At 43.0% G+C, this 12,185-nt stretch overlaps 1 protein-coding gene across 7 annotated transcripts in view; it reads left to right on the forward strand.

Annotated features, from left to right (window-relative positions):
- FCGR1A (Fc fragment of IgG receptor Ia) overlaps positions 1-11,887 on the forward strand; it is a 40,807-nt gene extending 28,920 nt beyond the window's left edge. For 6 of the 7 annotated variants that reach the window (XM_025038500.1, XM_025038496.1, XM_025038499.1 and 3 more), the window contains 6 exons: positions 1,265-1,330; positions 1,714-1,734; positions 2,487-2,744; positions 7,644-7,895; positions 8,798-9,079; positions 9,896-11,887. In XM_025038500.1, the coding sequence (XP_024894268.1) occupies positions 1,300-1,330; positions 1,714-1,734; positions 2,487-2,744; positions 7,644-7,895; positions 8,798-9,079; positions 9,896-10,197 (1,146 nt within the window). In that variant the 5' untranslated portion in view covers positions 1,265-1,299 and the 3' untranslated portion in view covers positions 10,198-11,887. Of the gene's footprint in view, positions 1-1,216; positions 1,331-1,713; positions 1,735-2,486; positions 2,745-7,643; positions 7,896-8,797; positions 9,080-9,895 lie in introns of all 7 variants that reach the window. The other variant, XM_025038498.1, reaches the window with a different exon arrangement.
- Positions 11,888-12,185: the final 298 nt, after the last annotated feature.

A 12,185-nucleotide genomic window follows, 5' to 3' on the forward strand; every position in this document is an offset into this window, starting at 1 on the left:
GAGCTGAGTCTTCTTTCGTCTCTCTCAGAACATTCTGAGTTCTTCCTAGATGTTTCTTCCCTGTTTCATATTTGTATCAGTCAGCTATTGCTTTATAATAATTTCAAAATCTCAGTGGCATATAACAGTAAGCATTTCTTTCTCACTTAAAGTTTTCAGGGCAGCTAGGGCAGCTCTACCTCAGGCTACAATGGCTAGGACATCTCTGCCTCACATCGAAGCAGGCATGTTCTTATCGTGACAATCACAGAAGCATAAGAGGGTGAGAGATATGTGACACTTCCTAACATCTAGGTTCAGACTTCCACCCGTATTTCATTGGCCAATGAAAGTCACACTGATGAGCCAAAGCCCAGGGTCAGAGAAGTACCCTCAGCCTCTCACGAGGCTGTGCAGATAGTATAGATTTAAGGTAGGGTGAGAAACTGGGGCTAGCAATTCAATCCACAACATTATTTGTCATCATTTAAAATTATCTGTTGGTGAGATTGCTACCCACGTCCCTTTGGTTATCACTGAACTCATCCTCCTTTCTGTTGAGTTTTCTTTCCCTCTTAACTAAATATTTAAACAATCTCTCTATATCTTAACAACTCTGCCTCAGGAACCAACTCACTTTAGTGGCATAGAGCTTCCCACCTATACTCTGAAACTCCATTCTTATGGATATTTCTGATCATATAATATGAGTTATTTTTCTTCTCTATAGCATTTACATTCAGTATTTAATTTCCTTGGATTTAGCCAAGATAAACACCCCAAATTCATAATGTCTTCAGGGAAATGGCTTTTTTTTTTTTTTTTAAATGCAAATGGTAAATTGATGTATTCCCAGAGAAATAGAGGCTAATTTGTATTAGGGGAGCTTGTCTCATAGAGGCAGATATAGAGCAATATGGATTCAAATAATCAAGTCTTGGAGGAATTAGCCAGGCTTTGAACCAATTCTAAAAATGAGAATTTGCCATATGCTAGCCCCAAGAAAGGTAATTGGTATAAGGAGAATACATTCAGAACAGAATGTCAATAAAACATCAGCCCTTCCCTTGGATTCTTAGAGTATTGTAAATCCAAATCCCAGAGTTTCAAACTGGGAGAGATGGGCTAAGAAGTATGAGAATGAAGAAAGCATGCTTCAAGAATTAGGGATGTATTTCCTAGAAAAGGAACATGATGAAAATGATGAGAAAAGGCAATTTCCTTCCTCTTTTCTAAGCTCGGCTCCAGAGTCCTCAGTGGAAACTCACCATCTTGCATGTTACAGATTTCGCTGCTCCCATCAATCAGCTTGGAGACAACATGTGGCTCTTGACAGCTCTGCTCCTTTGGAGTAAGTTGGGCTTGGAGGGGGTAACCAGGCACTGGCTATGGGAACTCAGGACTTTTTGTCTTCCTTAGGCTAGAACTCCTGAGTATGGAGACAACTGTATCTGTGCTTCTGTAGTTTATTGGTATTTATTATAGCAAAAGGATGGGAAGGGTGACTCCGATGTAATATCAAGCCTGGAAGCTTCATGTCAAAATAAAACCCCATCGATAACCATCTATAGTCTACCTGGTACTACTGGTACCTGATTTTGGGAAAGCAGGTAGAGAAAAACTAAAGAGACCTAAGCTGGCCCCTTAGAGTCTTATATTAATTCTGTCTTTCTAATTCTCCCGTCTCTGTCATCTTCCACTGAAGAACTGTCTCTATTGTTTGGTCTCTTTCAGTTCCTGTTGGTGGGCAAATGGGTGAGTAATGTCTAAACTCAGCTTCTCTTCCTCTGGCACATTCTTGCTTCTCAAAGTTAGGTTTCATTGTCCAGAAAAAGAGAGTATGGGGAGAGAATAGAAAGGAGAAAGATTTACAAATTATGTAAAGTCTTAAAATCTTGGTTTTTAAGGTTTTGCTCTAAGATTTTCTAAATGAGCCCTGACCTCTGGACTAAATGCCTAAATGTATATATAACAGCAGGAAAGGACCACATGGAAAGAGCTCTACTGGGTTTTCCAAACCTCTCAAACTACTCCCCTTTAGAAGAAGGCTGAGGTTTTGTTTTGTTTTGTTTTGTTTTGTTTTCTTCTCAGAGGGAATCAAGCAGGTATTGGAGGACTTGAAGTAGAAGCTGAACCTTGATTTCCAATGCAGATGCTAATTAAGGCCTGAGATTGATACTAGAGATAGTATAGCTCGGAGGATACGAAAATCAGCTCCAATCTCTTTGCCCCAGTTTAAAACCCTGCTTCATTGCTTCCCAACAGTGAATACTAAACCGGTCATTTAATTCTCAGGGACCCCAAATCGCCAGCACCAAGATTTAATAACAGGAACAGAGCTCTCTGCAGTAGGGTCTGGGCATTCTTAATGGCTGGCTTTTGTAGGTTCTCACTTGCTTATTTTCAGTCTAATCTGAATAGACTTGTTTTTTCCTTACTCTACCGATTGCTCAGAGTCTTTCCTTTTTCTCCACTGTTTTTGCTCCCTCCCTTCCCCCGGCCCAAAGCAAACCCCTCAAAGGCAGTGATCACCTTGCAGCCTCCGTGGGTCAACATATTCCAAATGGAAAGTGTAACGTTATGGTGTGAGGGACCCCGCCTGCGTGAAGATGACCCTACCCAGTGGTTCCTCAATGGCACAGCCATTCAGACCTTGACCCCCAGCTACACCATCGCTGCTGCCAGTGTCAGTGACGTTGGTGAATACACGTGCCTGACAGGTCTCTCAGTGCTAAGTGACCCGGTACAGCTGGAAATCCACGAAAGTAAGTATGGCATGGAGCAGGGCTGAAAATTACAGGTCTTCCTTTGTGTTTTCTCCTTTCTGGATGTCAGGTAGGGGTGTGTGTGTGTGTGTGTGTGTGCGTGTGTGTGTGTGTGTATGTGTGTGTGTGTCTTGATTTATCTGAGTGTGAGTCTCAGCTCTATGTGCCTACCAGGTGAAATTATGTCAAGATACTCAGAACATCACATTGAAGTCCTTAAACTGTGCCCCCCAAAGCACCCCAAACTGGGGTAGCTGTGAGTAGGGTGTCTAGAGTAAAACTCAGACCCAAAGATTTTATCATTATTCAAAATATCTAGTTTTGTTGAAGAAAGTTATGCCTGCCCACAGTAACTAATATTAATTTGGAGAAATGTACAGTGATGAGCAATAAAGTCTCCCTCCCACCCCAAACCCCTAGTCCTACAGTCACCTTCTACAACAACGGAACTGTCAATAATATAAACTTTTTTTAAGTGGTTGGTAGAATACTCTATATACTATCCTACATTTTACTTTTATCGCTTAAAATACCTTGGAGGTGTGTTTATATCAATAGAGATCTACTTTGTACATTCAAATGTCTGCCGTATGAGTGCGATTTAACCTTTTTCTCTATTAGTAAAGTTATAGTGTATTTCTGCTTTTTGCTTTTACAAGCAATGTTGCAATAGCATCTTTATACATAGATCTGAGGCACTTGTCATACCATATCTGTAAGGTAATATTCTGGACATGGAATCACTGTGAGACGTGAAGCATTTTAAACCTCAATAAATAGAAACAGAAAAAATCCTCCGTCCACTTAAATGTGTAAGAGGTTTCTACTTGTCAAGAGATGAGGACTCTTTAGGGCAAAATGTTTCATTATTCAGGACAAATCATTCAAATGAGTTAGTTAGTCAAAAGCAAAATGTTTCATTATTCAGGACAAATCATTCAAATGAGTTACTTAGTTAGTCAAAAGCAATAAGCTAAAACTTTCGTGTAACTGCTGATGCAAAAGTTAATCTGTGCTAGAGGCAAAATTATTTACGTGGACTAGGTTGCTTTTGGAGGAACTGCGTTTTAGCTAAGGAAATGTTGAGAATGTCAGAGGAAATGCAAGGTGTTGCTCATGTGTCTCTTAAGGCTCTGGGAATTGGTTCTTATGCTAGAGAGTGAAGGGAGCTGACAAAAAGAGTTTTAACAAGAGGCTGTGTAGTCTGAGCAGAAGCAGAAGTGCTTCATGGTTCAAGTGGCAAAAAACGAACTAGGGCCGGGAAGAGGCCATTTTCTTTGGCGATTTACCGAGAATAATAGCTTTCACATTATTATCTACATTACATATTACATTATGTCAACGAAAAGTGTGCTGCCACCAATCCAATCCTAACAGGGTTCCCCCAAGCTGAGGTACGATAAAAGGAGAAACTTTATTCAGACAACAGTTACCTATAGAGTAAGATGCAGCCAACAAAGGACCACGACACGGTGATCCTTCTCCCCTGAGACAAAGGGGAGGCCCACTTTTATAGAGAAAGTTCCTATCCTGGTCCCTGATTGGTCCATTTCTAAGCAAGTGAGAATTCCGAATTTGCGGTCTGATTGGTCCAAATAGCACTGTCCTGATTGGTCATTATGGAGTGGCTCTGATTGGTCAGTAAAGATGTAAATAAGCATATAGCTGTGCAGTTCCAATTGGAACCTAGGCAGGCCTCACCTCATTAGTTGAAGGATAGTTTTAGGAACTCCTCTGTAAGGGTGGGCTTGGCTGGCAGGAATGGAGTGCAGGAGGATGGCAAGTTTATTCCCTGGGTCCCCTCTCCCCAAACTGCAGAGCGCATGAGAGGCCCCTGTCAGCAATGTCTGCTAGACTTTGTTTATGAATTTGAGCCCAATTAACCACAAGGAGTACTTCTGGGCAGGTATATTTCTTCTTGGGGGTCAACAATTATATGTCTTTTCACATAATATTTTAATATGAATTTTATTGAAGTATAACATACGTACAACAAACCTTAAGTGTACACCTCAGTAAGTTTTCACAAGGTAAACAGCACTCAGATAGAGACATAGAACATTTCCAGACTCTCAGACACTCTCTGTGGTCCGTTTCTAGTCACTACTTCTATTCCAGCACTGACTTCTAATACCATAGGTTTTCACCTGTTTTTTGTTTATTTTTTTTAACTTCATATAAATGAATATAGTGTGTAGTATACCATACTGTAATGTAGTATGGTACAGTATGTACTCTTCTGTGTCTGGTTTCTTTTATTCACATTGACTGTAAGATTCATAGATGTTATAAAGTTACAGTTTGTACTCGTTACTGTGTAATATTCCATATTTTTATCTATTCTATTGATGGACTCGGGTTGTTTCTAGTTTGGGCTTCTTACAAATAGTATCGCTGTGGACGTTTTTGTACAAGTCCTTCGATGCACATATGTACACAGATCTGTTGGAATAGCCTAGGAGTGGAATTGCTGGGTCTCAAAGTATGCATATATTTAGCTTTAGTTTTCCAGAGTGGTTAGACCAGCTCACACTCCCACTGGTGGAATGTGAGTTGTGGTCGCTACACATCCACTCTAGGTGTTTTCTGTATTTTTCATTGTAGCCATTCTGGTTAATATGTATCACACTACCATTTTGATTTGCATTTCCATGATGACTAATAATATTGAGCATTTTTCACATGTTTATTACCTATTTGGATATCCTCTTTCGTAAAGTAGCTGTCTAGGTCTTTTGCCAAGGTTTTTTTTTTCTTGTTGTCTGCCTTTTCCTTATCAACTTGTAGGAATTCTTCATATATTCTGGATATGGGTCCTTTTTCCAGTGTTGCAAATATCTTCGACCCTGTGGCCTGCCTTTTTGTTACCTCATTATGTTGTTTTCTTTTTCAGTGAGCAAAAGTCTTTAATTTTACTGACGTACGATACATCAAGTTTTTTGGGTTGATATTCCCTCTCTATGCTCTATTTTAAAATGTTTGTCACAGTTAGTCAGCAGTGGAGGATTCAATTGCAGGTACACGAGCTCTCAGTCACTTTAATTAAATCTGCATGTATTGAGACCAAGAAACTACAGCTGGTCCATGGACCCAAGTCCTAATTTTATGGTTCAGAGTGAGTGTCCCCATCCTACTCAAAGGTGATAAAGATGGGGAGAATGGTTTTTGAGTAGGAATTAACAATGTTAAAAGCTGCATCTCCCAATTTTTGATATGTAATATTCCCATTATCATCTAAGGCTAAATATTTTAAATTTCCATTATAATGGTTATTCTTTCTTTCTTCCCTCCTTCCTTCCTTCTTTTACTCATGAATTATTTGGAAGTTTTTTGAGAGGGTGGTATTTGTTACTGATTTCTACTTTTATGGCACTTTGGTCAGAATTTGTGTTAAATATGATATCAGTTCCTTGATATTTGTTGAAAATTGCATTGTGGCCTGCTGCATGCTCAGTTTTTATAACCCGCATATGTGTTTGGAAAGTATGTGAATTTTCTCTAAAGTACAGTATTCTATGTAAATCCATGAAGTTCGGTCTATTACTTGTGTCGTCCACATATTTTATGTCAGCACTAGTATTTTCGACAGCTTCTGATGGAGGTTTGCTAAAACATCCCACTGTGTTTGTGGATGTATGAAGCGCCTGCGTGTTCAGGCCGTGCAGCCTTTGAGCACCTCTTGGCTGAGAACAGGAATGAGGCAGGAAAGAGTATTCACTGTGTCTGGAGCACTATGGCAGCATCCAAGCCCGTAGCAATCACGCTACATACGGCACTGGCATACCTGCCTTCCATTCTTAGATAACTTCTAGAAGGGAAAGCATACTGTCTTTTGTCTGCTTTTGTTCCTTAAAAACCTCATCCTCATTTAGCCAGACCAACTGCCCAGGGAGGGAAAAGGTAAAGAAGGTGATTTGGGTTATGTGTAGAGGAATCTGTCACCAGGGGCCTCGTTTGACTTGGAGCTTTTTTCTACCAGCTGTATCACTGGTCTGCGTATATGTGAGCATTCCTGTCAATTTAGAAACAAACAGACATCTGGATATGTTTGACATCCTGCATGTTTGTCTTAGTATGTGTGACTTCATTACTATGTAATCAATTATTGCAATATCAGTTTTCGATTGCTATGTAACCAATTAACGCAATCTTAGCTTAAAAACAACATAGAAATATATATACGCCTTACTGTGAAAATGTACAGCTGAAACTGATGGGATTTCGTTAACCAATGTCACCATAAAAATAATTAATTAATTAATTAAAAACCAAACAAACAACAAAAAAACAACATACGTTGATTACCTTTCCACGGGTCAGGGTCTCTACCCAGCCTAGCTGGGTACTCTGCTGAGGCTGCAGTCAGGATGTTGACTAGGCTGTGGTCTTCCCTGCAACTCTTCTAAGCTCACGTGGTCATTGGCAGAATTCAGTTCCTTGTGGCTGCTTTTTTGCTGGCTGTCAGCGAAAGACCAGTCTCAGCTCCTGGAGGCCCCCTGCCATATGGCCTTCTCATAGGCCCTGTCACTACACGTCAGCTCACTTCCTCAAAGCAGCTAAGACAGAGACTTATAAAATGTAACATCATTACACAATCAGAGGGATTATACAAGAGAGTCACTCATTAGGGTAACCTTAGAGTACAGCCTACCACATAGAGTAAAGTGCTTCTGTTCCAACCAACTTCTAAGATTTGGAAGGGGACGATAGGAAGGGGCTGCGTGCGAGGCTGCTGGTAACAAAGCTAAAGATATTTGAAGAATGGGAGACAGGCCTCAGATTCAGTAGAGCTTCAGGTTGGAATGTTGCGAAGAGAAATAGATAAAGCCCCAGGGTTCGGGTTTGGGCTCCTTGTACCTCTGCCGCTGTATAAATACATGTCGGGTCCACGTTTTCCAGATTGGCTACTACTCCAGGTCTCTAGCAGAGTCGTCACCGAAGGAAACCCTCTGGCTTTGAGGTGTCACGGATGGCAGAACAAGCTGCTGTACAATGTGCTTTTCTATCAAAATGGCAAGATCTTTCACTTTTCTCCTAAGAATTCCGAATACACCATTCTGAAAACCAACCTGAGTCACAACGGCATCTATCACTGCTCAGGCACGGGAAAGCATAAATTCACGTCGGCGGGAGTGTCTATCACTGTCAAAGGTATTGCGTCTGAATAGTCATATAAAGCTATAGTTTTAAGGACCAGGAGAACTGTCATAAATCATCGCTTCAGCTTGCAATTGAAGAAACTGAGCTCCAGGAAGGTAAACTGCCTTACCGAGGGGATGACCGGGGTGGGGACCAGAACTGAGGTCTTCTGGGTCCTGGTCCATTGCTCTTCCTGGCATACCGCGGTGCCCCATCAGCGACCCCAGGGCATAGTGAGGACCCATTTCACCAATTTTATTTTAGTTGCGAGGAAGAGAGACTCACCCAAGGTAGCTAAGGAGTTATTAGAAAACCCGTGGAATCTTGTAAAAGCTCCATGGAAACAGAGGCCAGGAAGACGTGAAGACTTGGTTCCACTCTCCATCGCTCAGGGAAAATGTGGCCTCTTCGGTTCTGTGTCTTTCTGAACAGCTGACTAAGCAGCTTCCTTTCTTCCAGGCGCATGTGGCCCTTTTTGTGACTTTTTCATGGCCTTTCAGCTCAGTACTCATAACCACTAGCAGCTTTTTCCTGTCTAAAAAATAATTAATTCCTACAGGAAAGAAATTATTATCCCAGAATATTGAGGCAGGAACACAAGTAAGGAGTCACTGAACTGGCTAGTGTGTGGATGTGTCCACTCCAGGTCAACCACAGGGCATGGTCATATACTAAATAACATGGCTGTTCAAGGAGGCATGGGCCATGTATTCTCCCCAGGAGGGTGTGAGCAAGCTGGCAACTGTGAGTGCATCTACAAGTGGCTCTGATTGGTCAGTAAAGATGCTGGAAGTGGGAAAAATTATGTTTTATGATTACATCTTCTTGGGGCAGTTTCCCAGAGGAGGAGGGGGGATATCTTCTGCAAAAAGAATCTTGGCTCTGAGGTAGGCAACTGTCAACTTTTTCTTTAGAGCTGTTTCCAGCCCCAGTGCTGAGAGCATCTTCGTTCTCCATCCTGGAGGGGAGTCCGGTCAACCTGAGCTGTGAAACAAAGCCGCCCCCGCAACGCCCTGCTGTGCGTCTCTACTTCTCCTTCCACGTGGGCGGCAGGGTCCTGAGGGATAGAACCTCCTCCTCTGAGTATCAGATAGTGACTGCTACAAGAGAAGATTCTGGGTTCCACTGGTGTGAGGCCTCCACGGAAGATGGAAATGTCATCAAGCGCAGCCCTGAGTTGAAGCTTCAGGTGCTTGGTGAGTGAGAATGATGGGGACAGCCAGGCCCAAGAGAAGATGCTCCCTTTCCTGCGGGGCTGAGGTCTGTTCTGGGGATTCGTGGCCTGGCCGGGAAGAACCTACGAACAGCCTTTTCGCTTTCGATTTAAAACTTCACTAATTCTCCTCTTAAACATCATTAAGTTTCCTTTTTTTCTCTTTTTCTTTCATTTCTTTTCCTTTCCTTCCTCTATTTATTCTTTCCTTTTGTCCTTTTTTGGTCTCTCTCTCTCCCTCTTCCCTTCATGCCCTCCCTCTCCCCTTCTCGCTCACCAGCAATCTAAGCAACAATATGTTGAGTTCCCCCATCTATTGTCATAGGAATTGGGATATAAAGACACTAGACTTGAAGTTTTTACTTCAAGGAGCTTACATGGTGCCATGCGGACTTTGTGGATTGCACATAAATACCTACCCAAGTGTCTACTTGGCTAAGGTGGAGGGATTGTGAACTCTAGAACAAAGACTCTTTGGGGAAAAAAAAAAAAGTTTATCTTCAATCCAAATTCATTTCAAGCACTAAATGGTACAGAAATAGCGGTCGTCACTGAAACTACAGCGCATGTCCACTGAGAGGGCCGTGGCAGTTCAGCCCTTATGAGGAGCCTGCCGCTTGTCTGCATACCATACGGCCCAGCTGGAGCCGCCTCCAGCGCCTTCCTGCTCTGAAATTATGGCGTCTCCACTGGGGGCAGGCGTATTAGGGCTTAGCCAACCTTGTCTTCTAAACAGAACTCCGTCACAGCCCTCTGGTTTCTAAATAGCATTTCTTCTCTTTGTCGTTTTCTTTCTCAGGTCTCCAGTCACCAACTCATCTCTGGTTTCACGTCCTTTTCTATCTGGTGGTGGTTACCATGTTTTTGATGAACACCGTCTTCTATGTGATAATACGTAAGGAGCTTCAAAGAAAGAAAAAGTGGAATTCAGAAATCTCTTTGGACTCCGCTCATACGAGGAAGGTCAGCTCCTACCTTCAAAGAGATAGACATTTAGAAGAAGAGCTGAAATGTCAGGAACAAGAACAGCTGCAAGAAAGGGCACAGCAGAAGGCCCAGGACGGAGAGCAGCAGCAGCGGCAGCTCAGCAGTTGCGTGTAGATCCAGGCAGTCGCCACCCTTCTCCTCTGTGGACGTGTTGGAGAAACAACATCCAAGAGCTGAGACATGCTAGAACTGTGAGTTTCATGGCATTTGACTAGCACTTAAAGAAAGTGAATAAAGGAGTTGACTTCAATGAAGGTAAACTTGGAAATTCAGTAATCGGATGAGTTGATGTGATGCCTACTCTAAAATAATCTTTAAAAACTTAGAAGTTGGGTCTAACCTGATTATTGTATTAGGTCGTTTGAGCAATAATATATTTCTGAGGACAAGGTGAAAAGGTAAGTGCGTGCATATGTTCAAGAGCTTAAGACAAAGAAAGACAGACAGACAGGATGAGAGACAGAGCAGAGAGAGGCTACGAGGGAGACGAGGGAGACGTAACTTACCAAGGACTTCCGAGAATCCGTGAGGACGGGAGCGCACACCCGTGGGGTTCTCAGGGTGGCCGTGTCCCAGCTCTTCTCCTTTCGCACACTGGCCGACTAACCCCCACCAGGGGACTAACCCTCAATGAGACGTGGGTGCGTTATTTTCACCCTTTCATCTGAGGCGTTCTCACATCCTCTCTGTGTGCGGAGACACCCAGGGTGCCGTTTGTCTGTCCCAGTCCCCTGCCCTACAGAAAGGCAGAATGTCACTGCTGCGTTCCTTAATTGGTTAAACCCGGATCTCCAAGCCGGGCACTGCAAGGAGAAGCTTCAAGTGGGGAGGGGAGATGATGTCATAAAGCCCAGCTCTTCATTCCAGATTTACTTCACCGTCTTGATTTTCTGGATGGCTACTAACTAACTTCAAGATATGCTACTCTCTCACTTGAGCTCCAGTTTGGGGACAAAATATTTCCCCACTACACCCCAATGCAGTTGAGATAAAAACCAAAATGTGTGAATACGACTTTATTAGAGCTTAGAAAAAACCAAAAAAGGTGTCAACAAACTTAGCAACCTAATTCTAGATTATTTGATTTTTATACATGTTGCTTATCTGACAAACGAGGACACATCCTTGCCTAGCCTGTTCTGGCTTCACACAGTAGGGCTTCGTCTTTAACGTCATCACCTAGAAGCATCCTCAAGAACTTGGGACCTGAAGTAGCACCTTGCCCAGTCCTTCCCTCCTCTGTGGGCAATGAGAATGCCCTTCTCCCCTCACCTTCAGAAAAAAAGCACAATGATGATCATTTCAATAGAAGCACAGCGGCTCTGATATTTGTGTTAAAAGAAATGGTCATATATAACAGCGGGAGTTCCATCGACTGCACATGACGCTTGCTGTCTGTGGAAGCAGCGAGATGAGTCTCGCAGCAGAGTCTGGTGGGAAGGAGGAGGACCAAAGACGCTCTGTGGAGAGACCGTCCAAAGAGGACTCTGGCCTGAGGAATCGGGACGTGACGCGGGAAGTGACATTCACACTTGGAGGAGAATGCTCTGCCCCCCCTGACGGGGGAGAAACTCAGAGAAAGGGCTCCCTAGGGCAGAAGGTCAGGGGTGGACATGGAGCGAGACAGAGCACTGATGACTTGGGGCGAAGCCGGAATGGAGCCAGTCGTTGCTAAAGCATCACGAAGTGCTTCCTCCTTCCCCACTCTCTTTTTTGTTTCTTTTCCAGATTTTTCCATGCTTGTATCTTATATACAACTTAATGCTTTAAAAATCGATTTGATTAAATCAATTTCTTACTTGAACAATTTGTATTTCAGTCCACCCTTATTTCTGTGTTATATCTGTGCTGAGAACAGGTTCTTGAGGGTCCCCCAAACTGATGCCTACCTGCCTGTTCCCCAAGCCTTGGTCCTGGCTCTGCTCAAGGCCTGGTACCACCTTGTACTTTCTCCAGGTGGGTGCCTAGGCCTTCCATTTTCCTACAGGGACAGGATGGTCTCTCCCTGACACTTGTCCCTATATATCAAAGGGCTCACTCCTCTTAATTTTTATTCCATCCAGTACTGGAAAACCACAAGCTATTTGTGGTTATCGAGCACT

The sequence above is a fragment of the Pteropus alecto genome, unplaced genomic scaffold (assembly GCF_000325575.1).
Source record: "Pteropus alecto unplaced genomic scaffold, ASM32557v1 scaffold106, whole genome shotgun sequence".
Lineage (NCBI taxonomy): Eukaryota > Metazoa > Chordata > Mammalia > Chiroptera > Pteropodidae > Pteropus > Pteropus alecto.